Source organism: Psittacula echo, assembly GCF_963264785.1.
Source record: "Psittacula echo genome assembly, chromosome: 3".
Lineage (NCBI taxonomy): Eukaryota > Metazoa > Chordata > Aves > Psittaciformes > Psittacidae > Psittacula > Psittacula echo.
In genome coordinates this window covers 127,303,070-127,329,109 of record NC_137736.1, presented here as the reverse complement: position 1 = coordinate 127,329,109, position 26,040 = coordinate 127,303,070, and the positions used below count along the sequence as shown (strand labels likewise).

General features: G+C 57.4%; 1 protein-coding gene across 1 annotated transcript in view; it reads right to left on the bottom strand.

The window, feature by feature from the left end:
- Nucleotides 1-26,040, bottom strand: part of CLPB (ClpB family mitochondrial disaggregase) — a 53,786-nt gene that overhangs the window by 4,538 nt on the left and 23,208 nt on the right. Inside the window, exons 6-12 of the mRNA XM_080612537.1 lie at nucleotides 17,364-17,461; nucleotides 13,529-13,643; nucleotides 6,850-6,927; nucleotides 5,150-5,205; nucleotides 4,193-4,237; nucleotides 3,446-3,607; nucleotides 1,633-1,789 (exon numbers count right to left, since the gene is read on the bottom strand). Coding sequence (XP_080468663.1) covers nucleotides 1,633-1,789; nucleotides 3,446-3,607; nucleotides 4,193-4,237; nucleotides 5,150-5,205; nucleotides 6,850-6,927; nucleotides 13,529-13,643; nucleotides 17,364-17,461 — 711 coding nt within the window. The remainder of the gene's footprint in view (nucleotides 1-1,632; nucleotides 1,790-3,445; nucleotides 3,608-4,192; nucleotides 4,238-5,149; nucleotides 5,206-6,849; nucleotides 6,928-13,528; nucleotides 13,644-17,363; nucleotides 17,462-26,040) is intronic.

Genomic DNA, 26,040 nt, shown 5'->3' with positions numbered 1-26,040 from the left:
AAGGTGAGGAAATGAAGGTGAGGAAGGTGAGGAGCTGAAGGTGAGGAGGTGAAGGTGAGGAGCTGAAAGGTGAGGAGCTGAAGGGTGAGGAGCTGAAGGTGAGGAGGTGAAGGTGAGGAGGTGAAGGATGAGGAGCTGAAGGGGAGGAGCTGAAGGGTGAGGAGCTGAAGGTGAGGAGCTGAAGGGTGAGGAGGTGAAGGTGAGGAGCTGAAAGGTGAGGAGCTGAAAGGTGAGGAGCTGAAGGGTGAGGAGCTGAAGGTGAGGAGGTGAAGGTGAGGAGGTGAAGGTGAGGAAATGAAGGTGAGGAGCTGAAGGTGAGGAGCTGAAGGTGAGGAGCTGAAGGTGAGGAGCTGAAGGTGAGGAGGTGAAGGTGAGGAGCTGAAGGTGAGGAGCGGAAGGTGAGGAGCTGAAGGGTGAGGAACTGAAGGTGAGGAGCTGAAGGTGAGGAGCTGAAGGTGAGGAGCTGAAGGTGAGGAGGTGAAGGTGAGGAGGTGAAGGTGAGGAGGTGAAGGTGAGGAGGTGAAGGTGAGGAGGTGAAGGTGAGGAGCTGAAGGGTGAGGAGCTGAAGGGGAGGAGCTGAAGGTGAGGAGGTGAAGGTGAGGAGGTGAAGGTGAGGAGGTGAAGGTGAGGAGGTGAAGGTGAGGAGGTGAAGGTGAGGAGCTGAAGGTGAGGAGGTGAAGGTGAGGAGGTGAAGGGTGAGGAGGTGAAGGGGAGGAGGTGAAGGGGAGGAGCTGAAGGGGAGGAGCTGAAGGGGAGGAGCTGAAGGGGGAGGAGGTGAAGGTGAGGAGGTGAAGGTGAGGAGGTGAAGGTGAGGAGGTGAAGGTGAGGAGGTGAAGGTGAGGAGGTGAAGGTGAGGAGCTGAAGGTGAGGAGCTGAAGGTGAGGAGCTGAAGGGTGAGGAGCTGAAGGGTGAGGAGCTGAAGGGTGAGGAGGTGAAGGTGAGGAGCTGAAGGTGAGGAGCTGAAGGTGAGGAGCTGAAGGTGAGGAGCTGAAGGGTGAGGAGGTGAAGGTGAGGAGCTGAAGGGTGAGGAGCTGAAGGTGAGGAGGTGAAGGTGAGGAACTGAAGGGTGAGGAGCTGAAGGGTGAGGAGCTGAAGGTGAGGAGCTGAAGGTGAGGAGCTGAAGGGTGAGGAGCTGAAGGTGAGGAGCTGAAGGTGAGGAGCTGAAGGTGAGGAGCTGAAGGGTGAGGAGGTGAAGGTGAGGAGGTGAAGGTGAGGAGGTGAAGGGGAGGAGGTGAAGGGGAGGAGGTGAAGGGGAGGAGGTGAAGGTGAGGAGGTGAAGGTGAGGAGGTGAAGGTGAGGAGGTGAAGGTGAGGAGGTGAAGGTGAGGAGGTGAAGGTGAGGAGCTGAAGGGTGAGGAGCTGAAGGTGAGGAGCTGAAGGTGAGGAGCTGAAGGTGAGGAGCTGAAGGTGAGGAGGTGAAGGGTGAGGAGGTGAAGGGTGAGGAGCTGAAGGTTGAGGAGGTGAAGGGCAGAGAGCAGAGGATGAGGGCTGCAAGGTGTGACAAAGGCATCGCCAAAGATGTGATCTCCAAGAATGAGGGCTCTAGAAGAGGACAAGCATGAAGTGGAGGTACCACAGGAGCAGCAGTGCTGGGGACGGGGTTTGGGACTCAGCACCATTGGTAGACCCGTACCTAGGTTTTCCACTATCCTCTTCTTGGTCATCTCCAGGGCCTCCTGCCGCAGCTGCAGCGCGTGCTGGGCGATCTCATCACTGGCCACGTTGGAGGTCATGATGAAGATGGCATCTTTGCAGTCAATGGTCTTGCCCTTCCCATCCGTCAGCCTGCCCTGCAACAGCACCGGGTGCACAGCACAGCGTGAGCAGGACCCACAGGATGAGGCCAAAATGTGAGGAGAAGGACACGGCTCCCATGTTTCCCCAAAGTGGATTTATTTACATCATGGAATCATGGAATGGGTTGGGATGAAGGGAGCTTAAAGCCCATCCACTCCCAATCCCTGCCATGGGCAGGGACCCCTTCCACTGGAGCAGCTTGCTCCAAGCCCCTGTGTCCAACCTGCCCTTGAACACTGCCAGGGATGGGGCAGCCACAGCTTCTCTGGGCACCCTGGGCCAGCGCCTCAGCACCCTCACAGGGAAGAGCTTCTGCCTAAGAGCTCAGCTCAGTCTCCCCTCGGGCAGGTTAAAGCCATTCCCCTTGGCCTGTCCCTACAGGCCCTTGTCCCAAGCCCCTCTCCAGCTTTCCTGCGGCCCCTTTAGGCACTGGAGCTGCTCTCAGGTCTCACTTCCAAAGGGATGCCCATGGATTCGAGCAGGCGGGAAACAGTGATTTGCCCTGTCCACAGTCCCAGCCATCCCCATCCAGAACATCCTTGATGGAAGCTCTGGGAAATGCCTCATGGGGTGGGTGTGCTGATGGGCACCTTTAACCCAGCCTCCTGTAGCAACAGAGCCCAGATGTTCACCACAGCCTTCAGATGAGTCAGTCCAAAGCTCCCCATGGGGCTGCTCGGGGGGAGCTTTGTGGTGGTCTGAAAGCACCACGAGGACTCCCAGCATCCCAGCCTGGACTGGGCCGGAGGGGACTTTAAAGCTCACCCAGTTCCAGCCCCCTGCTCTGCATCTTGTGCTCAGGCTCTGCCTCTTGCACAGCAGCTTTATTGCCAAGGCGCTGGTGGTGCTGAGAGGCAGGGACGCTCCCCAGCATCGCGCTGCAAGGCCTTTACAGGGCTTTTGTGCTTCTTGGAAGGATTAATAACTCCATTTTTCCTTGCATAGATCACAGGAGCAGCAGCTCAATGGGAAATCAATTCCTGCAGCACGCACTTGACAGGGCAATAACCCAAATGTTAATCTCAAGCACCCAACAAGGATTTGTGTCATTGTGCTGGAGATCAGCTGCGAGGAAGCAAACTGCCTGGGGAGGTCCTGGCTTCCGAGGCCTTCTCCTGCTCCCTCTGTTCCACTCTATGGAACAAGAGACACAGGCCCCTTGCAGGAGGGCTAGGGCCACCCCAGGGAGCTGCTGTGGGTGCCATTGCCACCACAGGGCTCGCTTTGTGCGCGATCCCAAGGGATGCTCACAAAGTTCACTCTGTTATAGCCATATCCCAGTTATCCTGCAGGATTACTTGGGTTAATCTCATTGGAATTCAGCCCGTGCTTCAAGGCCAGGTTGGACACAGGGGCTTGGAGCAAGCTGCTCTAGTGGAAGGTGCCCCTGCTTGTGGAGCTGGATGAGCATTAAGGTCCCTTCCACCCAAACCATTCCATGAATCTATGTCGATCCAATTCCCAGGCTTCATCCCCACATTTCCAGCCCTCCCAGTGGCTTTTCCTTTGCCTGAAGATGACGCTGACTCCATCAGGAGACCTCAGCACCAGCCTGTTCCCTGGCTGGGTGACAGTGCTCGGAAGGGACCACTGATGTGGAGCATCCCAGCACATCTCCTGCCTCCCTCTTCCCTTCCCCGTGGCTTTACCTCATCGAAGAGCTGCAGCATGATGGTGAGCACGTCCGGGTGGGCTTTGTCAACCTCATCGAAGAGCACCACGGCGTTCGGGCACTGCCTCAGCTTCTTGGTGAGCTGCCCACCCTCCTCGTGGCCCACGTAGCCCGGCGGGGAGCCGATGAACTTGGCAACCTGGGAGGCAGCATCAGGGCACGTGGAGCTCATCCATGGAAGCCACAGTGAAGCCTCCTTGGGAGCCCAGCAGGCAGCCCCCAACCTGTGGGGCCTTCATCCCAAACCATTCCATGGTTCTCCAATGAAGACCCATCTCAGCAAGGAGCTCAAATCCAAAGGGATTTGTCCCTCCTGCCCCAGCTCTGGGGTGACCCTGGTGAGGTCCCCCCTCTCCTGCAGCACCAGCATGGGGTGGGAGGTGCGACAGGAGGGATGTGCTCTGCACCGCTGCCCTCTCCTCTGCTGGATTCTCCCATTCCCTTCCGAGTTGCTCTTCCCCAAAGCTCCACGCTGCACAGACATGGGGTGTTCAAGCTTTCCTTGCTCCTTGCTCTCTGTTCCCAATTTCCTGCTATTTCCCATACTGGGAATGTAGAAGCTGGAGCAAAGCTGCTGCTCTGCTGCGCTCCCCCTTTGCCTCCCCAAACCACTCATCTCCTGGAGAACATGGAAGCGATCCGGGAATGCCCTGCCTGGCACTGCCAGGGTGGAACAAGAGGGAGCTGGTGGCACCCTGGGAGCAGGGGGAAGCCATTCACTGACCTCGTGCCTCTCTTGGAACTCCGACATGTCCAGTCTGATGAAGCCCTGCAAGAGAAAGGAACCCTTGAGGTGGTGGTGGAGGAACTGCTCCGAACTCATCACATTTACAAGGTTCCTCCAGACCCAGGCCGGTGCCTGCATGGATCAAAACAGGGATATGGGGCTCTCAAAGACCGGTGGTGCTGGAGCGGCCACATCCACCCCAGAACACCCAGGGTTGTTGTGAGGAAGAGGAAGGGGGAGACTGAGATGAGCTCTTAGGCAGAAGCTCTTCCCTGTGAGGGTGCTGAGGCGCTGGCACAGGGTGCCCAGAGAAGCTGTGGCTGCCCCATCCCTGGCAGTGTTCAAGGCCAGGTTGGACACAGGGGCTTGGAGCAAGCTGCTCCAGTGGAAGGGGTCCCTGCCCGTGGCAGGGGTTGGAGCTGGAGGAGCTTTAAGGTCCCTTCACCCCAACCCATTCCATGGTTCCATGTTCCGAGCTAACACAACCTTCAGCATTGAACGGATCCCTCCATGTCCAGGCACTGACCAGTTCCAGGAGCTGGGAATGAAGGTGCCTGAAGCCCAGGAGCTGGGATTTTCTGCTTTAGGAAGGCCGTTACGGGAGGACGAGGAGCAGAAGCCAGCACAGGCGCATTCATCGCATTGTTTTGATCTGCTCCCTGCAGCTCCCATCCTGTCCCATGGCCAGTCCCTGCCGGAGGATGCTGGGGACAGGTTCAGGGGGGATTTTCCCTGCTCCTGCATGGGAGAGATCTGGGCACCTCCCAGAGCCTAAATCTCAAGGCTTAAACATGGAGTACCCGGCTTGAAACGCTTGGTGCCTCCAAACCTCACATCCCTGAGCTGCCCCTTATGAAGCCACCACCACCAGGGAGGATGGAACTAGGTGAGCTCTGAGACCCCTTCCAAGCATTCCATGATGATTCCATGAATCAGCTGAGGGAAGAGCGTTACCTTTTTGACATCCTTATGGATGTACTTGGCTGTCTGCTTGGCCAGCTCCGTTTTACCTGTTCCAGAGAAGAAAAGACTCGTGTTAACCAGGTCTGTCCATCATCCTGTGCCAACACCAGGGCTGGCACCAGCATCACCAACACAAGTGTTGTCTCCATGCAAACACACTCGGGACGCTGTGAGATCAGATCCCATCCTCCCAATGTGTCCAGTGAGGGAAAAACTTCATTGAACACACAGGTTCTGCTGGAAAAATCCCTGGCTGTGCCCAGAAAGCCCTTCCTGCTGCCACGCTGGCACCATCGATGGCTTTCCTGGGGGTTTGTGTCCAGCTCCAGGGCCTGAAGGGGCTGCAGGAAACCTGGAGAGGGGCTTTGGCCAAGGGCGTGCAGGGACAGGCCAAGGGGAATGGCTTGAACCTGCCAGAGGGGCTTGGAGCTGGAGGAGCTTTAAGGTCCCTTCATCCCAAACCCTTCCATGATTCCCTGATTCCCAGGTTCACTGCACTATCACACCTCCCCGCAGCTCTGCCGGTGCCGATGGCTTTGGTGGCTGGATCTGAGGATCACGGAAGGAGATCAGCACAGAAGTGCTGCAAACGTGGGAACTGAGCCAGAACTCAGCATCCTGGTGCAGCTCAACCTCTGTCCACTTTGGCTGTTGCTGGGTTGTGGGTTCCCACATGTGAGCACATGGGTCCAGATGGGCTCTTACACACAGGGCATGAACGTAAGTGAATCAGGATGGATCCTTACCTTATAATCATGGAATGGATGGGGTGGAAGGGACCTTAAAGCTCCTCCAGCTCCAACCCCTGCCACGGGCAGGGACCCCTTCCACTGGAGCAGCTTGCTCCAAGCCCCTGTGTCCAACCTGGCCTTGAACACTGCCAGGGATGGGGCAGCCACAGCTTCTCAGTGCTTTCTTGTTTCAATATTCCTTTTTATGGGAGTAAAAGGAGTGGAAAACCCCTCCATGGACACACAGAGGAGTTGAAGAGCTGCAATTCACACCATTGAGCCTCCACACCGGGTGCAGTGAAGGCCCAAACCCATTGGTTTTATAGAGCTTTCTACAACTGCTCTTGAGTTAACACCCGGCCCCTGGCAGGGCAGCGATCCATAGATGCCAGTGTGTGTGCCCTGACCCCTCCAGCACCAGCCCCTGCCTGAGGCTGAGGGATGCAGGGGATGCAGGATGAGCACTGGGGCTGTTGCAGATGTCACTTTGGACACTTCAAAGCTGCTCTGGCTGTTTTGCTCCCTGCCTGGAAGTCACCTTTGCCATGCCATGAAGGGAGCAAGTGTTTTGTTACCTTTCATTGTTCTTGAGGACAAATATTATGGGAGTCAATCAAATCCTGTCATTCCAAAGCCTCCCGTGTCCATAGGAGTGAGACAGCACAGGATGGAGCTGCCAGTAGCAGCCTCCTGCTGTCACCGCTCCCATGGAGGCATAAACCAACCCTTTTCCTGGGAAAACTGCCCCTTTTGGGATGGGATAACTCAGCACGAAGCTGCCAGTGCCCTGCCTGGGACCTGCTGGGGGTTATCCTGCGGGATCCTGGACCAGCCGGAGGGATGCAACACTTAAACTGGTGTTTTCTGAGAGCTCTGTGTGGAGCAAAGAGAGAAGGGGCTGCGCTGGGCCTGAGGAGCAGCCCCAGCCCCTCCATCCCTCTGGCACAGCCCAATCCTTACCTATTCCAGAGGACCCCAGGAACAGGAAGACGAGCGGGTGCTCCTCGTCGTACCAGCCGTTCTCCTTCCTCCGAATGGCTGTGTTTAAAGACAATGGGAACAACAAAAAGGAGGAAGGGGAGGGAGGGAAGGGGGGGAAAGGCAAATAAATCAATGCCACAGAAGCAGGGATAATTATCACTAAGTACACACTCTGTTTTCCTGCTCTCTCCCCACTCAAAGTCCTCGCTGCCATTAGTGCCATCTAATTCGATTAGGCAGGCCCGGCCCCAGAGACACCTAATCAGGTTAGCATGGATTGGGAAAGCTGCCCAGAGCAGATCGCGGATAAAGTTTTCCAGGATGTGCACTCAGTGTTGCCAGGGAGACGGGAGGGAGGGGGGACAGGGAGGGATGGAGGGAGGGATGGAGCGGTACCAGCGCAGCGATGCTGCACCAGAGAGCAGGTCCGAAGAGGTTTGTGTGTTATTCCTTGAGTGGGAATGGGAAGAGGGAGGGGATTGATGGAGTGGGGTAAGGCTGGAAGGGCTGGGAAAGGAGAGTTTCCATGTCTCTGGATGGCAATATCCAAAGGGATCCAGCTCTGCTCTGGAGCCAGGCTGAGAGAGCTGGGCTGGGGCAGCCTGGAGAAGAGAAGGCTCCTGAAGGGGAGACCTGAGAGCAGCTCCAGTGCCTAAAGGGGCTGCAGGAAACCTGGAGAGGGGCTTGGGACAAGGGCCTGTAGGGCCAGGCCAAGGGGAATGGCTTGAACCTGCCCGAGGGGAGACTGAGATGAGCTCTTAGGCAGAAGCTGTTCCCTGTGAGGGTGCTGAGGCGCTGGCCCAGGGTGCCCAGAGAAGCTGTGGCTGCCCCATCCCTGGCAGTGTTCAAGGCCAGGTTGGACACAGGGGCTTGGAGCAAGCTGGAGATGGGAAGGGAAACCCCATCTCCGGAGGTTACCAGCGGGAGGTTTGGGATTGACCTGACCAGAGGCATGAAGCATCCCCACAAAAGCAGAGAACTCGCTCATCCAGGAGCCAAAGAACCTGCTCCAGGGGCTGGATGGGAGAATTCAATCTGGCAATGAGGCAGGATGGGTTTTGTAATGAGGGTGATTCAGCACTGCAGGAGTGTGGCTGGATCCCAATCCTTGTGGAGCCTGGGGAGAAGATGGGAAGAATCCCTGCAAGGAGGTGGTGGCTCAGGCTGGATGTGAAGTTTGATCACTTTGTGATGCAGGAGTCAGCCTAAAGAGCCAAAAAAGCCCAGTTTAACCCGAAAATCCAAGGCACATCCACTCCATGGAACGGGATGGAGCGCAGGGATTGGGAATTCAGTGGAAGACGAGCCCCAGCACAACGGGGACGTGACATTTTGTGTCTGGCCACAATCAAGATGCATTTCCCATCCCTTGGCCACGCTAACACATCCTGACTCCTGTCAAGGCTTAATGAGACCGGGCTTAGAGCCAGGCTCTGCCTCACCCTGCCCGGGGGGACCAGCTCCAGCAGTGGGCAGGGATTTGTCCTCTTGGCCATGGTGGTTGATGCGGTGGTGAACATCTCCTCAAACCGGGACCAGTGGCACCAGTGGGGACCATGGGGGTCCATACTGGGCCCAGTGCTGCTCAGTGTCTTCATAAGTGATGTGGATGATGGGATCAAGAGTTCCCTGATGACACCAAACTGAGTGGGGAAGGGAGAGCTGGGAGTGTTCAGCTGGAGAAGAGAAGGCTCAGGGAGACCTGATCCATGTGCCAGGAGTTAAAGGGGGGCTGCAGAGAAGATGGAGACTCCCTTTGGACAAGGAGTCCCATGGGAAAGCCAAGGGGTGATGGGCACAAGTTACTGCTGGGGAGATTCCCAATGGACACAAGAGGAGAATCATTCCCAATGGGAACAAGCAGCCATTGGAACAATCTCCCCAGGGCAGTGGTGACTCCCCAGTGTTGGACACTGTTAAGATGGGGCTGCACAGGGTGCTGGGCATCCAGTCTGGGTCATGCTGTGCCTGGAGAGGTTGGAGCGGATGATCCCTGAGGTCCCTTCCATTGGGATTCTAGGATTCCATGAAATCACGGGCAGCATCCATGTTATCCCCACTGAAGAGCCAGCTCTCAGGAGCAAGAGGAGATGCCCATGGCATGGAGGTGCAGGGGGGTGCCTGTGTGATCCCAGAGCTGCTCCCATGTCCCCTGCACACCTCCCGGAGCATCCCACTGTGGCTTGTGCTCCATCCCTGCCCTTTATGGCAGCAAAGCTGAGGTCAGCCACGCGGGTGGATAAATTTCCTGCAGGATTGATGGGGAATAACGGGACCACTGACAGTGTCTGCAGCATCTCAGCTAATAAAGGTAATAAAGCTCAGCTCCAGGGCATGGAGTGACCACGGGCAGGGTCAGCACGTTCAATGGTCTGCAGGCAGCCAGGTTAAGTGTTAAGTGTTGTCTCTTTTCACTCCCCTCTCCAGCAGCATCCCGGGTTTTATGGATAAACACTCATCTTGCTCATCACAACTCCAGGGATATAAAGCATCCCATAAAACACAACCACCATGGAGTCAGTGCTGTGATCCCGGCTGGAAGGGGTTGGGCATTAGTTAGAGCCATCAATGGTGTGATGAGGTGGAAAACCTCTGCTACAAGGAGCCTTAAACTGATGATTCCAGCCCCAAATGCTCTTCAGGTCCTGGTTGCCATCAGAAAGGGGCCACCAAGCCTCCAGCTCCAGCCCTTCCAGCCATGGGAGGGTCCTGAGGGTTGGCCACTAGCATCATGAGGAGGAGCAGAGCTGCTGTCCTAAGGCTGGAGCAGGACATTGTGTGGATATGAAGGGGAGAACCTCAGCTTGGGAAGCCCGTGGGGCTCCTCTCCTTGGGCTCTGCACCCACAGAGCAGCCTCCAGGCCTGCTGGTGATGGCCATACAGGAGCCCACGCTGTGCCTCTTGGAAAGCCGTCCCCTTCCCGCTGGGAACGTGGCAGAAGGAGCTCCAGGTCACTGTGCTCTGCTGGAACCCCATTAAGGCACCTGAGCCCCCAGGTCCGAGTGAGGAGGTTGATGGTGACGCCGGGGCCTTCTCCTCTGGAGCCATTCCCAGCGTTGCTGTGGTGCTCTCACTTGATTTTGGCCATCAGTAACGGTGTGAGCGCGGCGCGGGGTCTCCGAGAGGCCCTTCAGCTCTCTATTGAACTGATAAATTCACTGTATTACTTTACACAAATCAATACCCTCGCAGTTCTCAGCCCTTGATGTGACCAAAATTGGTTTCAGCCAATTTGTGAGTGTAATAAATGTCCATTTATCAAATCAATTCATTCAGGGGAGCGGCTCGGACCGCCCGGGTCGGGGTACGTGGGGTGAGCGATCCAGGTCTGCACCCGCTGTGGGATCGCTCGTCTCCATCCAGGATGGGTCCAGGGGTGAACGCATCCCAAAGGAACTGATCCAGCCCCGCTGCTGGTGGCACTGGGATGTGGAAGATGAACCTCAAACTATCCCAACACTGCTCCCAAGCAGAGCCTGACCTGACCTTGGTGTGAGAAGTGTACACAAAATGTAGGAGCCAGGAAGGATCCGACCAGAGGAGGCCCCGGAGCTGCTGCGAGGGCTGGAGCAGCTCTGCCGTGGAGCCAGGCTGAGAGAGCTGGGCTGGGGCAGCCTGGAGAAGAGAAGGCTCCTGAAGGGGAGACCTGAGAGCAGCTCCAGTGCCTAAAGGGGCTGCAGGAAACCTGGAGAGGGGCTTGGGACAAGGGCCTGTAGGGACAGGCCAAGGGGAATGGCTTTAACCTGCCCAAGGGGAGACTGAGATGAGCTCTTAGGCAGAAGCTCTTCCCTGTGAGGGTGCTGAGGCGCTGGCCCAGGGTGCCCAGAGAAGCTGTGGCTGCCCCATCCCTGGCAGTGTTCAAGGCCAGGTTGGACACAGGGGCTTGGAGCAAGCTGCTCCAGTGGAAGGGGTCCCTGCCCGTGGCAGGGGTTGGAGCTGGAGGAGCTTTAAGGTCCCTTCAACCCAGACCATTGTGACTCTGTGATCCTAGGAGGATGATTCCCACTGCCCCGTTTCCCTGCAGCTCTGGAGCTCTGCCTCATTCCAACGTTCTCCCTGCTCAATGCACTCAGAATTCACCAGTCGGAATCAGACGCAGATTTTCTGCTCCCCCTTTATCCAAACCCTCTGCACTCCAAAGCAAGCCACGCTTTCCCTTCCTTGCTCCTCCTGATCCAGCTGCAGGAAGAGCTGGAACAGCTTCGTTCAATCCCCAGGCTCTGGAACAGCAGCACTGGGCAGGGCTGGTGCTGGAGCCAACCTCTCCGTGCCCATGGGCTGGCAAACGCTGTGCATCCCATAGAGGAGGTGCATGGAGCTGTAAGAGAGGTTTATGGGGACTTACATCAGAGGTGTTCGTGCCCTGGCAGGATATTTAGGATATGGGATAACAAAACTTACGTATGGAATCATGGGATGGGTTGGGATGAAGGGACCCTAAAGCTCATCCTGCTCTCCTGCCCCTGTGGATTCCAGTCAGGAATCATCACTCACCTCCCCACAGCCCTGCTGAGCTCTACCCTGCTTCCTGCAGCAGAGAAAGCAGCGGAGCTCACCTCTATCCCATGGGAAGGGTTTCTCCCCTCTGTGGCAGTGATGCCAAGCACCAGCTCCGTGTGAGCATTCCCAGTGCCCCGGCCCTCCCCACAAACCCCACAGCACACGTTCCCTTTGTATTCCCATCTGAGCCCCTCTGGAGAGTGTTTGGATCATGCAGCGAGTGATGGATTAAATCAGATTATTCAATTACAGGCCGGGTTATACATTAAACAGCTCAGCAGGCTCGGCTAATCCCGGCATGTGGAGTTTGGGAAGCGTCCTAGTGACAAACTGGGGACCGGGAGGCCACGAAGTGGGAGCAAACCCAGCTGGGAATGAATGAAATCACCCCAAAAGCAGCCGGGCAGGGGGCTGGGAGGAAAACCCACGTCTCCAAATTCCCTGTTCCTGAGAGAAAACAGCAGGAACGGGGCAGAAGGGAGAGGGGAGGAGGGGCTGGAGCCTCTCCCGCTACCTTTGGCTCTGATATCCCGAGGCTGCGGGGGGGGATCCAGCACATTCCCTCTAATTCAATAAGAGAAACCTCCATAAAGGCAGCTGCTCTAATGGGCAGCAGCACCACCTGTGTCAGGACAGCAGCACCATCAATCACAGCGCCGGGCTCGCCCCGCTCCTGCCCCCAGGCGCCGCAGCAGCACCGGGCCCGCTGTGCGCACGGGGGCTGCGCTGCTCCTGCCCGGCTCCCAGCGCCCACGGCTCCTCTTTGTTACCTCCTCCACCGCGGGGCTGCTGCCAGGGCAGCCCTGCCCCAGCCCAGCCCGGCCTCTCCTCAGCGCTTCCAGGCGCTGCTGGGATGGGCCAAGGAGTTACCACAGGATCCAGGGGCTTTGCGAACTGACCCCGGCCTTGCTGGAGCTCTGGTTTCATTGAGCCATGGAATGGGTTGAAGGGAGCTTAAAGCTCATCCGGGACCCCTTCCACTGGAGCAGCTTGCTCCAAGCCCCTGTGTCCAACCTGGCCTTGAACCCTGCCAGGGATGGGGCAGCCACAGCTTCTCGGGGCACCCTGGGCCAGCGCCTCAGCACCCTCACAGGGAAGAGCTTCTGCCTAAGAGCTCATCCCAGCCTCCCCCCTGGCAGGTTCAAGCCATTCCCTTTGGTCTACCCGGGGTTCTGAGAAGCTGCCCCATGGAAAAGCACCTGTGATGAACAACCAGGACCCATCTTCTCCTTCCCCCTCCTGGCTGGGGCTGTGCGCTCCATGACGTGCACTGGATGGAGCCTGTAGTGAGACCCAGAGCTCAGAGCTCCCCGGGGGCTCAGAGCCTGCCCTGGAGCTCGCGGGGCTCTCAGCTCCCTGCCCTGGGTTACCCCGTGCAGGGGATCTGCTGCCACAGGCATGGGTAGGAGCAAGGCAGGTTTGCAGTGGGAGGTAACAGCATGTCCTGGGCTAAGGGTGTCAGCCACCATCCTGCTCTGCTCTGCAGATGCCCAGCACCCTTTTGTCTCAGTGATTACCATAACGAAGTTATGCTCCGAGCAACTGTCAGGGCTCATCTGATGTCTGTGGCTTCTGTTGGGGCCCATGTGCCTAAAAGCTGCTCTGGGTTTAACCTCAGCTCCAGCACTCTCTGGTGGAAGCATCCTCAAACCTTGCTGCACACCACGAGAGCCCAGCTCCTCACTACAGGAAACCTGGAGAGGGGCTTTGGACAAGGGCCTGCAGGGCCAGACCAAGGGGAATGGCTTGAACCTGCCAGAGGGGAGACTGAGATGAGCTCTTAGGCAGAAGCTCTTCCCTGTGAGGGTGCTGAGGCGCTGGCCCAGGGTGCCCAGAGAAGCTGTGGCTGCCCCATCCCTGGCAGTGTTCAAGGCCAGGTTGGACACAGGGGCTTGGAGCAAGCTGCTCCAGTGGAAGGGGTCCCTGCCCACGGCAGTGGTTGGAGCTGGATGGGCTTTAATGTCCCTTCATCCCAACCCACTCCGTATTTCCTTTATGAAGGGCTCTCTCCCCCAGGCAAGATATCCCTGCTGGACCTCATCAGGGGTCCCCCCCACCTCAATGACTCACTGGGAGGCAGCCTCAGGTCAAGTCCCGAGGGAGCGTGGTGCCCTCCCTGGGGAGCAGGGGATGTGGGATGGACGAGCAGGCTCCTACCTGCTCCCACCGTGGCAATGGCGCTCTCCTGGCCGATGATGTGCTCCTTGAGGCGCTGCTCCAGCGGAAACCTCCGGCGTTCCTCCAGCTCCCTCCTGCGCTGCTCCTCCTGGAACTGGGGCAGGGAGGAGAACGGTGGGATCAGAGGCTTTCGTGAGCAATAACGCGAACGTCAGGTGGGTGCATGGAGCTTTTCCCCCTAGGACAGGTGGAATTCCGCTCCAGGCACTGGGAAGCAGCCATTGCTCATCCTAAGGAGTTCTCATCCTGTTATAAGCTCATATGGAAAAAGAAAACGTTGGCTATTGCACTTGGATTTGCTTTCCCACCCTCCACATGTCTCCCATGCAGCCTCCAAGCTCTTCCCGCAGGGCTGTGTCCTGGTGGGAATGCTGGGAAGCAGACATGCTCCTTTGGAGAAGGACCCTCTGCAGCATGGAGGAAACACTGGGAAAAGCTCTTCATTGGGAGATTGGCTTCCCTGTGCTCCAGAGGAGGCATCCATCCTGCTCCAGAGCAACAGGGATTCACACACTGCTCCCACCCAGCCCATTTCCCAGCGGGATGGGCTGTGTTTGCCACACCAGAGCTGGCCAAGAGAGAACATAATCATGGAACCCTGGAATCTCAGTGGAAGGGACCTCAGGGATCATCTGCTCCAACCTCTCCAGGCACAGCAGGACCCAGACTGGATGCCCAGCACCCTGTGCAGCCCCATCTTAACAGTGTCCAACACTGGGGAGTCACCACTGCCCTGGGGAGATTGTTCCAATGGCTGCTTGTTCCCATTGGGAATGATTCTCCTCTTGTGTCCATTGGGAATCTCCCCAGCAGTAACTTGTGCCCATCACCCCTCGGCTTTCCCATGGGACTCCTTGTCCAAAGGGAGTCTCCATCTTCTCTGCAGCCCCCCTTTAACTCCTGGCACATGGATCAGGTCTCCCTGAGCCTTCTCTTCTCCAGCTGAACACTCCCAGCTCTCTCAGCCTTTCCTCACTGCTGCCCAGCCCTGGGACCATCTTTGGGGCCCTTCTCTGGGCCCTCTCCAGCCCGGCCACAGCTTTGCTGTGCAGCAGGACCCAACCTGACCCCGTGTTCCAGGGGTGCCCTGACCAGCACCCAGCACAGTGGGACAATGGCACCTTCATCCCTGTGGTGATGCCCTTGGGGATGTTCCCCAGCACCCTGTTGGGTTTCTTTGCTGCAGCCACTGCTCACTCCTATGGAGCTGGGGTCCCCCAGGGCCCTTTCCCAGCACTGCTCCAGCCTGGGCTGCACACAAGGATCCCACAGGGTCTGCAGATGGAGGAGCCACCCCTGAGCCCACCCGCCCGAAGGGGAAACCCCTGTAACAAACCATGGCGTGGTCACAGTTGGATGCTGCTCCCACATCCTGAGTGGATAAGCCCATCCAGGCCCACTTCCACCGCTCCCTGGGTGAGCGGTGCCTGACAGGAGGTAAAACCCCCATATAAAGAGCAAACACTCCAGTTCTGGCTGGTGCCATCAGCCCCATGTGTATGAGATGCCATCAGCCTCTGTAGGGGGCAATAACTTCCCTGGGGATCCCAGTGGAGCAGCTCCATGGAACAGACCATGGGATGAAGGGAGCTTAAAGCTCCCCCAGCTCCAACCCCTGCCATGGGCAGAGCCCCCTTCCACTGGAGCAGCTTGCTCCAAGCCCCTGTGTCCAACCTGGCCTTGAACACTGCCAGGGATGGGGCAGCCACAGCTCCTCTGGGCACCCTGGGCCAGCGCCTCAGCACCCTCACAGGGAAGAGCTTCTGCCTAAGAGCTCATCTCAGTCTCCCCTCTGGCAGGTTCAAGCCATTCCCCTTGGCCTGGCCCTACAGGCCCTTGTCCCAAGCCCCTCTCCTGCTTTCCTGCAGCCCCTTTAGGCACTGGAGCTGCTCTGAGGTCCTGTTTGCTCCATAAAGGCCGTAACAGTTTGGGATGAGGAAGCAGACACAAGCTCCAGGTTTGCAGGTCCTCGCTGCTGCCTGCAGGGAGAGAGCTGTGAGAAGGGGAACTGTGGCTCATCCTGCCTGAAAGACTCCTTCCAGTCCTGCTGGAGATGGGAGAGACGGCTCTGACCTGGCCTGGTGCACACAAAGAGTTCAATGGCAAAGACAGACTTGTAAGAGCCAAGGACTCTTCATCAGGGACTGTAGTGACAGGACAAGGGGTGATGGGTTCAAACTGAAACAGGGGAAGTTTAGATTGGATCTAAGGAAGAAATTCTTTACTGTGAGGGTGCTGAGGCACTGGAATGGGTTGCCCAGGGAGGTTGTGAATGCTCCATCCCTGGCAGTGTTCAAGGCCAGGCTGGACAGAGCCTTGCATGACCTGGTTTAGTGTGAGGTGCCCCTGGCACGGATTTGGAACTGGATGATCTTCAGGTCCTTTCCAATCCTATTCTATGATTCTAAGCCCAGCCCTGGGGCTGCTTCCTCCTGCTCACACAGACAAGACACAAGGTTTGGCTTCTGCTCCCTCCCTTTTGGCCCTGGGTGCAGGAGAGGCCACTTCCACTGGACCGGGGTGCCCTGCAGCTGGCCCCAGGCCCCGGGCGCGCGCTCTGGTGCAGGGAGCACACGGAGCATCCCTGCTCGTGCAGGCAGAAGGGCCATCCAAATAAATTAAACATAGAGATGAAGCCTCCTTGCTATTCTGGCAGCGGGCTATGTAAATCACAGCTAGGGGATGTGCCCAGCCTGTAACAGTGCTGCCAATTCATTCTCCTGCAGTGATTAAAATGAGCAATTCCTCCTCAAAGACTCTCTGTGGAGCGCGGATACCGGAGCGGCTGCAGCCCCCCGAGCACCACGTCCCCCCCAGCTCCGTATCCATCACCAGCCGCCTTCTCCCGCTCCCCGTTTATAGACAAGAGCTCTCATCTCCAGCAGGAACATCCCATAGATCTATGTCCTTCCTCTCGTCCCTCGATTCGTTAAGCATTAAACCCATCACTGTGCTTCGTGCTGGTACGGGCAAGCTCCTTCCCCAGGGCTGGCTCCAGAGAGCGCTCACCCAGCACACGATTCCCCCCTCATCCTCCTTGGGAGGTTTATTCCCAACTTTTTGTGCTGGAGGGAAGTGATGGGATCCACCTGGACCAGGACAGCCCAAGAGGTGGGACCATAGAACCTCATGGAGCTCAAGCAGGCCAAGGGCAAGGTCCTGCGCATGGACCAGGGCAATCCCAGCACAAACACAGGCTGGAGGAGATGGGATGGAGCCTGAGGAGAAGGACTTGGGGTGCTGGGTGAGGAGGAGCTCCCCATGATCCCATCCCTGGGAGTGCTCAAGGCTCAAGGCCAGGTTGGACACAGGGGCTTGGAGCAAGCTGCTCCAGTGGAAGGGTAAAGCAAGGGAAGCTGCCTTAAGGTAGCTTAAGGGAAGCTACCTTGGAAGGGTAAAGCAAGGGAAGCTGCCCGTGGCAGGGTTGGAGCTGGAGGAGCTTTAAGGTCCCTTCATCCCAACCCATTCCATGACTCCATGACTCTATGTCATGGTGCACTGCAGCCCACTCAAGGACACAGGATCCTCAGACCTGTTTCTTTTCACCATGAATTTCAGACCTGGAACAACCCCTGATTTCCTCTGGTTTTGCCACGGGGCTCCAGAACAGCGCTTCTGCTCCTCTGCACCCACCTTCTGAGGCAGACCATGGACACGGGAGTGGAGGACACGCATCCATGTACCCGGAACACTGCACAAGTGGGGTTTTCCCCTTACACACCATGGTTTGGATTCATACAGCTCCTGGGTGTGCTAGGGTGTTCCAGGTCACCTTAACCTGGAGCCCGGGAGTGGGGAGGGAACCAGGGCTCACCTTTGTCTCTGCTGCCTTCAGGAGGTCCTTGACCTCCCCATCCCGGGCGTAGTCCAGGGGGGTATGGCCCATCTCGTTCTTCTGCAGCGGGTTGGCACCTGAGGGGAGGAAGCAATGGATGGGATCAGGGATTGGAGCCGAACCCGGCGGCAGAAGGAGCAGGAAGCACTCACTGAGCATCCTTGTGTCTGCTCCCGAGCTGCGCTCCAAAGGGAATCCGGATCAGAGAGGGGCAACGTCCAAGCAGCGGTTACACACACAGTGTCCAGGGAACGGGGACAGGAACTGTCCCTGCTCACAACTGGCTTGGCAGGGCAGGGCTGCTGTGGTCCCCAGCAGGAAGCAGAGCTTCACAAAGGCTCCCATGGGACCATTCCAGCCTCAGCCGGAGACGCTGCCCATCCCCTGGGAGAGCAACGGGAGCTGGGGCTGCTCAGAGCCGCGGAGCAGCAGCCACCATGGCCCCCGCAGGGGAAGCACCCCCTGCTCCGGAGCTCTGTGCTCGCGGGAGGGTAACGCAGCCCCTGCAGGGAGGCACATGGGCAGCGCAGCCCTGGGGGTGCTGGGGAGAAGCTCCCCATGACCCGGCTTCAGTGAGCGCTTGGGTCCAGGACCCCCCCGTGTGCTGGGTGCACCCCAGAGCGTGAGCAGCAGCTCAGGGAGGGGATCCTGCCCCTCTGCTGTGTGAAGGGGAGACCTGAGAGCAGCTCCAGTGCCTAAAGGGGCTGCAGGAAACCTGGAGAGGGGCTTGGGACAAGGGCCTGTAGGGCCAGGCCAAGGGGAATGGCTTGAAAGGGGCTTGGAGCAAGCTGCTCTAGGGGAAGGTGTCCCTGCCCGAGGCAGGGGCTGGAGCTGGAGGAGCTTTAGGGTCCCCTTATCCCAACCCATCCCATGATTCCAGACATAAGTTTTGTTATCCCATATCCTAAATATCCTGCCAGGGCACGAACACCTCTGATGTAAGTCCCCATAAACCTCTCTTACAGCTCCATGCACCTCCTCTATGGGATGCACAGCGTTTGCCAGCCCATGGGCACGGAGAGGTTGGCTCCAGCACCAGCCCTGCCCAGTGCTGCTGTTCCAGAGCCTGGGGATTGAACGAAGCTGTTCCAGCTCTTCCTGCAGCTGGATCAGGAGGAGCAAGGAAGGGAAAGCGTGGCTTGCTTTGGAGTGCAGAGGGTTTGGATAAAGGGGGAGCAGAAAATCTGCGTCTGATTCCGACTGGTGAATTCTGAGTGCATTGAGCAGGGAGAACGTTGGAATGAGGCAGAGCTCCAGAGCTGCAGGGAAACGGGGCAGTGGGAATCATCCTCCTGCCCCCGGCTGAAGGGAATGGTCCCACTGACAGTGACGGGAATCTCGAACAGAGGAGTCTGGGATGAGAAGAGATGGGAATGGGGGAAGAGCCAGTGATGGCAGCGAGGGCTCGGGATCCTGGAATCTCAGGAGATACCTGGAGAAGGCTCAGGGAGACCTGATCCATGTGCCAGGAGTTAAAGGGGGGCTGCAGAGAAGATGGAGACTCCCTTTGGACAAGGAATCCCATGGGAAAGCCGAGGGGTGATGGGCACAAGTTACTGCTGGGGAGATTCCCAATGGACACAAGAGGAGAATCATTCCCAATGGGAACAAGCAGCCATTGGAACAATCTCCCCAGGGCAGTGGTGACTCCCCAGTGTTGGACACTGTTAAGATGGGGCTGCACAGGGTGCTGGGCATCCAGTCTGGGTCCTGCTGTGCCTGGAGAGGTTGGAGCGGATGATCCCTGAGGTCCCTTCCATTGGGATTGCAGGGTTCCATAACTCTATGATTACATCCCATCCGTAGCCAAGCCTGCCGAGGGGCTCAGCAAACATCTCCCACCCCATCGGGAATGACCCGGCCACCTCAGCACAACCCAAAGCAAGCTCCATGCCCTGCTCCTGGAGGCCGGGAGAGCCCCATCCTGATGGATGGAAGGAGCAGAGGACCCCAATGAGCCGAGAGCTGGATCTGGATCTGCTTCCAGGTGAAAAATGTGCCCCATAAGGAAGAGGCGGAGAGGAGTTTCCATGGCAAGGCTTGGCATTCCGGATGAAGGCTGGGATCCCTTGGCATTCTGGATGAAGGAAGGGATCCCTTGGCATTCCGGATGAAGGCTGGGATCCCTTGGCATTCCGGATGAAGGCTGGGATCCCTTGGCATTCCGGATGAAGGAAGGGATCCCTTGGCATTCTGGATGAAGGAAGGGATCCCTTGGCATTCTGGATGAAGGCTGGGATCCCTTGGCATTCCAAATGAAGGAAGGGATCCCTTGGCATTCTGGATGAAGGCTGGGATCCCTTGGCATTCCGGATGAAGGCTGGGATCCCTTGGCATTCCGGATGAAGGAAGGGATCCCTTGGCATTTCGGATGAAGGCTGGGATCCCTTGGCATTCTGGATGAAGGCTGGGATCCCTTGGCATTCCGAATGAAGGAAGGGATCCCTTGGCATTCCGGATGAAGGAAGGGATCCCTTGGCATTCCGGATGAAGGAAGGGATCCCTTGGCATTCCGGATGGATGGAAGGGATCCCTTGGCATTCTGGATGAAGGCTGGGATCCCTTGGCATTCCAAATGAAGGAAGGGATCCCTTGGCTTTCTGGATGAAGGCTGGGATCCCTTGGCATTCTGGATGAAGGAAGGGATCCCTTGGCATTCCGAATGAAGGAAGGGATCCCTTGGCATTCCGAATGAAGGAAGGGATCCCTTGGCATTCCGGATGAAGGAAGGGATCCCTTGGCATTCTGGATGAAGGCTGGGATCCCTTGGCATTCCGGATGAAGGCTGGGATCCCTTGGCATTCCAAATGAAGGAAGGGATCCCTTGGCTTTCTGGATGAAGGCTGGGATCCCTTGGCATTCCGGATGAAGGAAGGGATCCCTTGGCATTCCGGATGAAGACTGGGATCGCTTGGCATTCCAAATGAAGGCTGGGATCCCTTGGCATTCCGGATGAAGGCTGGGATCCCTTGGCATTCCAGATGAAGGAAGGGATCCCTTGGCATTCCGGATGAAGGCTGGGATCCCTTGGCATTCTGGATGAAGGCTGGGATCCCTTGGCATTCCGGATGAAGGAAGGGATCCCTTGGCATTCTGGATGGAGAAAGGGATCCCTTGGCATTCCGGATGAAGGAAGGGATCCCTTGGCATTCTGGATGAAGGAAGGGATCCTTTGGCATTCCGGATGAAGGAAGGGATCCCTTGGCATTCCGGATGAAGGCTGGGATCCCTTGGCATTCTGGATGAAGGCTGGGATCCCTTGGCATTCCGGATGAAGGAAGGGATCCCTTGGCATTCCAAATGAAGGAAGGGATCCCTTGGCATTCCGGATGAAGGCTGGGATCCCTTGGCATTCCGGATGAAGGAAGGGATCCCTTGGCATTCCGGATGAAGGCTGGGATCCCTTGGCATTCCGGAGGAAGGAAGGGATCCCTTGGCATTCCGGATGAAGGAAGGGATCCCTTGGCATTCCGGATGAAGGAAGGGATCCCTTGGCATTTCGGATGAAGGCTGGGATCCCTTGGCATTCTGGATGAAGGAAGGGATCCCTTGGCATTCTGGATGAAGGAAGGGATCCCTTGGCATTCCGGATGAAGGCTGGGATCCCTTGGCATTCTGGATGAAGGAAGGGATCCCTTGGCATTCTGGATGAAGGAAGGGATCCCTTGGCATTCTGGATGAAGGCTGGGATCCCTTGGCATTCTGGATGAAGGAAGGGATCCCTTGGCATTCTGGATGAAGGAAGGGATCCCTTGGCTTTCCGGATGAAGGAAGGGATCCCTTGGCATTCTGGATGAAGGAAGGGATCCCTTGGCTTTCCGGATGAAGGAAGGGATCCCTTGGCATTCTGGATGAAGGCTGGGATCCCTTGGCATTCTGGATGAAGGAAGGGATCCCTTGGCATTCTGGATGAAGGAAGGGATCCCTTGGCTTTCCGGATGAAGGCTGGGATCCCTTGGCATTCCGGATGAAGGCTGGGATCCCTTGGCATTCTGGATGAAGGCTGGGATCCAGAGAGGCCACTTCCTCACTGCCGAGCGCGGCCACTCAATGTCTCTCTATTAGAGACCCCGTTCCCCCCCTTCCTCTTGCCCAACCGCAGCCTGGCAGGAGGGGGGAACTCTGTGCCCCCTCCACACGCTGACATCCTCCGGGCAAGGCTTCACCTGGGAGGAGGCCCCGTTCCCTGCCTCCCTTCCTCAGGAATTCTCCCTAATGGCTCTCCAATATTGGCCTAATCCCCTGTTAATGGCTTTGACGACTTGACTAATTGCTGCAATCATTGACAGAACCAACGGGTCGATTCCAAGCTCGGCGAGGAAATCTCGCACCCTCATCCATAACAGTGGCAGCCCCCGCCTAATGGAAGGCAGGAGGTGGCGAGGGCTCTGTCACCGCCCGCCCTGACCCCTCTTCCCCATGGCCACCTCCTCCCCTGCCCTCCCGCCCGGAGCAGCAGCGGGGCTGGGATAGGAGGCAATTTGTTGTGCGGGGCTGGGGCCGGACACCTGGGCAGCACCGCGGGCTCTGCCTCCTCCTGCTCCTCCCTGCTCGGATTAGGAGGCTCGGGCTTATCCTATTTGATAAATGGGCCTTTGGTGCGGCACCGGCGCCGGGTCACTCATTGGGGAAATATGTTCCTGTCAGAGCAGGGCCGGCACGGAGCGGAGTGACAGGCAGAGATTTTTCATATTTTATTAACTCCCTCCTCCTCCCAATTTGTCTTGAATTCCTTGGCATCCGCGAGAGCTGTCAATAGAGCCCGGGATGCGCACAGCAGGACGGGAGCGGGGATGGGCTGTGGGGTGCTCCGAGCAGGGGAGATGCAGAGAGGAGGGTGCACAGGGCTTGGGGGAGCAGCGTGGCCTGGGCAGCATAGTGTCACCCATAGTGCCATCCATAGTGTCACGCATAGTGTCACCCATAGTGCCATCCATAGTGTCACGCATAGTGTCACCCATAGTGCCATCCATAGTGTCACGCATAGTGTCACCCATAGTGCCATCCATAGTGTCACACATAGTGTCAGGCATAGTGTCAAGCATAGTGTCACCCATCGTGCCATCCGTAGTGTCACCCATAGTGTCACCCATAGTGTCACGCGTAGTGTCACCCATAGTGCCATTCATAGTGTCACGCATAGTGTCACCCATAGTGCCATCCATAACATCACCTATACTGTCACCCACAGCATCACCCATAGCGTCACTCACAGCATCACCCATAGTGTCACTCACAGCATCACCCATAGTGTCACCTATAGCATCACCCACAGCATCACCCATAGCGTCACTCACAGCATCACCCATAGTGTCACCTATAGCATCACCCACAGCATCACCCATAGCGTCACTCACAGCATCACCCATAGTGTCACCTATAGCATCACCCACAGCATCACCCATAGCGTCACTCACAGCATCACCCATAGTGTCACCTATAGCATCACCCACAGCATCACCTATAGCATCACTCACAGCATCACCCATAGCGTCACTCACAGCATCACCCATAGCGTCACTCACAGCATCACCCATAGTGTCACCAATAGTGTGCTGCTTATCTCCACCCTCTACCACAGTCAGTGCCAGCAGGGCATGGAGTGGAGATTGCGCTGAGGGCACATAGCCAAAGATGTTCTATGACTCCATTCCTGTCATGGAATCATGGAATGGGTTGGGATGAAGAGACCTGAAAGCTCCTCCAGCTCCAACCCCTGCCACGGCCAGGACCACCTTCCACTGTCTGGCACTCTCCATGGTGAAACCCCAGCACAGCCAGGATCCATCCGTCAGGATCCATCCACCCAAACTGCCTGCTGCGGATGTCACCGCTGTCATCAGCCATCAGCTTTGACAAGGAAGGACATTCTTATTGCTCCACATGCCTGGTTAAGGTAATACAAGAGGACTCCTGTCCTCCTGAGCCTCGGGGGATGGAATTAGTGCAATCACCCCTTACCCAGGAGCACAAACCTGTTTGTAAATCAATAGGAGACATCACTCACAAGCAGCTTTTAACATGCAGCACGAAGAGGGAAGCAGGCACTCATCCTGCTGCCGTTCCCTGCCCTTGAGCACTGCCAGGGATGGGGCAGCCACAGCTTCTCTGGGCACCCTGGGCCAGCGCCTCAGCACCCTCACAGGGAAGAGCTTCTGCCTAAGAGCTCAGCTCAGTCTCCCCTCGGGCAGGTTCAAGCCATTCCCCTTGCCCTGGCCCTACAGGCCCTGGTCCAAAGCCCCTCTCCAGCTTTCCTGTTGGCCCCAATGTCTCCACTGTGCTGCACACCTGCAGCTGTGTGAGCACAAGCCCCTCGGTGACCATAAAGGTGCCCAGAGGCACAACACCATGAGAGGGAATGAGCATGGAGCTGCTGCTTGGCATCGCTACCACAAAGGGGATAAACCCTTCCCTGCCCTTCCCATGGGATACAGGTGACCCCGCTGCTCTCTTCCCAGCTCCAGGAAGCTGGAAGGAGGGAAGGGGGAAGGTGGGTGCTCATTCAGACTGGAATCCAAGGGGCAGGAGCAGCTTGGCCATGGTGGGACCATGCCCTGAGCTCTGCGGGTGTGGAGGGTCCAAGGCATTAGAACAGCGTCCAAGCTGAATATCCCTGGCAGTGTCCAAGGCCAGGTTGGACACAGGGGCTTGGAGCAAGCTGCTCCAGTGGAAGGGGTCCCTGCCCGTGGCAGGGGTTGGAGCTGGAGGAGCTTTAAGGTCCCTTCATCCCAAAGCATTCCATGATCCCAAGCAGTGTTGGGGACGGTGTTTCTGAGGAGTCACTCATGGCCAGTGCCCCATGGATGCTTGCTCCAGGTCTGTCCCCTGCTGTCACAAATCCACCCCTGGCTGCTGTACCTGAACCCGCCCCCCCCGCCTCTCCATGCTCACATTTATACGGGAATGTGATAAATTCCCTATTGATCCCTTCAGCGGCACTGTACATTGTGCCAACGATGATTAAACAGCTCAATAGAGCCCGTGAGCCCCACGGCTCAATATGCTCCGTGCCTGCGTATCGACCCCCCAGCCTCCAGCCCTGCCACACCAGGAATGAAACCCTGGGACACTGGGATGTGGGATCCAATCCAAGCCCGGAGCATCCCACAGCCCGTCGGGCTGGGAGCAACAAGTGCAAGTGGAGCTATGTCCACCTCGGAGTGCCAAGAACAGCTTCCCCTTAGGGAGGGAGGGAATGCATCCCTCTTGGAAGGGTTTGTGGGTACAAAGCTCCACAGGGACAGGAGTGGAGCAGCCCCACACGTGTGGATGCAGGGAGATGATGAGGCTTCAGTCTCCTTTCTCAGGCAGCTCCCTCGCAAAGGGAAAGGTGGGTTCTGTTCACAGCCACCAGGAACACAAACCAGCTTGCACCCGCACTGCAGCAAAGCACCACTGACAGGCACGGGGAGGTCCACTTGGTTCAAAAGGGAAGGCAAAGAAGAAAGGGTTTCTGAGCCCAAAATACAGCTCCCGAATAGCCCGAGCCTTTTCTAGGATCACAGAGCTTCTGCCTAAGAGCTCATCTCAGTCTCCCCTCGGGCAGGTTCAAGCCATTCCCCTTGGCCTGGCCCTACAGGCCCTGGTCCAAAGCCCTCTCCAGGTTTCCTGGAGCCCCAATCTCTCTCCTGTGCTGCAGACCCGCACTCACTGCCTGCGTGAGGAGCAGACCCTCCCTGGGACCACAGGGGCACAACACCACGAGGGGGAACCCCAACAACAGCATCAGGGACTGGAACCCCCCAACACGGCTCCTCCCAGAGCTTCCTGGATGCCCCTAAGTTCTAAGGCTCTAACCCACGGTGGCACCACGGACACAGCAGAAGGGTCTGAAGGTGTAAAACTGCTCTAATCCTCCCTCAGAACCCCAGCATCCATCCTGCAGTGACTGATGATGGGTTTAGTGAGGCCCCATGCCCTGCGTCTCTGCCCTTTGCTATGGGGATGCCCTGGTCCCTGCTGCTCTGCCCCATGGGCTGGCACCGCAGGACCTGCCCCAGCAGCTCTGCCTGGTGGCAAGGCACAAAGGCAAAGCCAGCGGAGGTCAAGGCGAGCCAGGAAAGCTGCCAAGGGAGCTTCCAGGATCCATAAGAGTGGTTCTGAAGGGAACCAGCTCATGTGGGAGCGTTTCGAGTGGCCCAGCTATGACCTGGGCCCAGTTCCATCCAGGATGCAGGACACAAACCCCGCTACAATTCCAACCTGGTTATTCCAGAGCCTCCCACCAGCACTTTCTGATGCAACCCCCCCCCAGCGCTGGCTCTGTAATTCACTTACTCCCATCCACCCTCCCCACAGCATCTGCAATTACCCAGGAGCAGGGAGGGGAGCGTGGAGCATTCCCAACAAATGGATGCGCTGAATTTCCTGGCACACGGAATCCAGACGTTGGGTTCCTGCAGCTTCAGCTAAACTGTGCTCATGGATGTGTGCTCTTTGCTGCTTCTCTGCCTCTAATTGGAGCTGTGAGCACTGAGCTCACGTTCTACAGGAGGGACGAGGCACGTGTGCTTGAGCATCCCAAAGCTCACAGAGCCATGGCGTCATGGAATGGGTTGGGATGAAAGGACCTTAAAGCTCCTCCAGCTCCAACCCCTGCCACGGGCAGGGACCCCTTCCACTGGAGCAGCTTGCTCCAAGCCCCTGTGTCCAACCT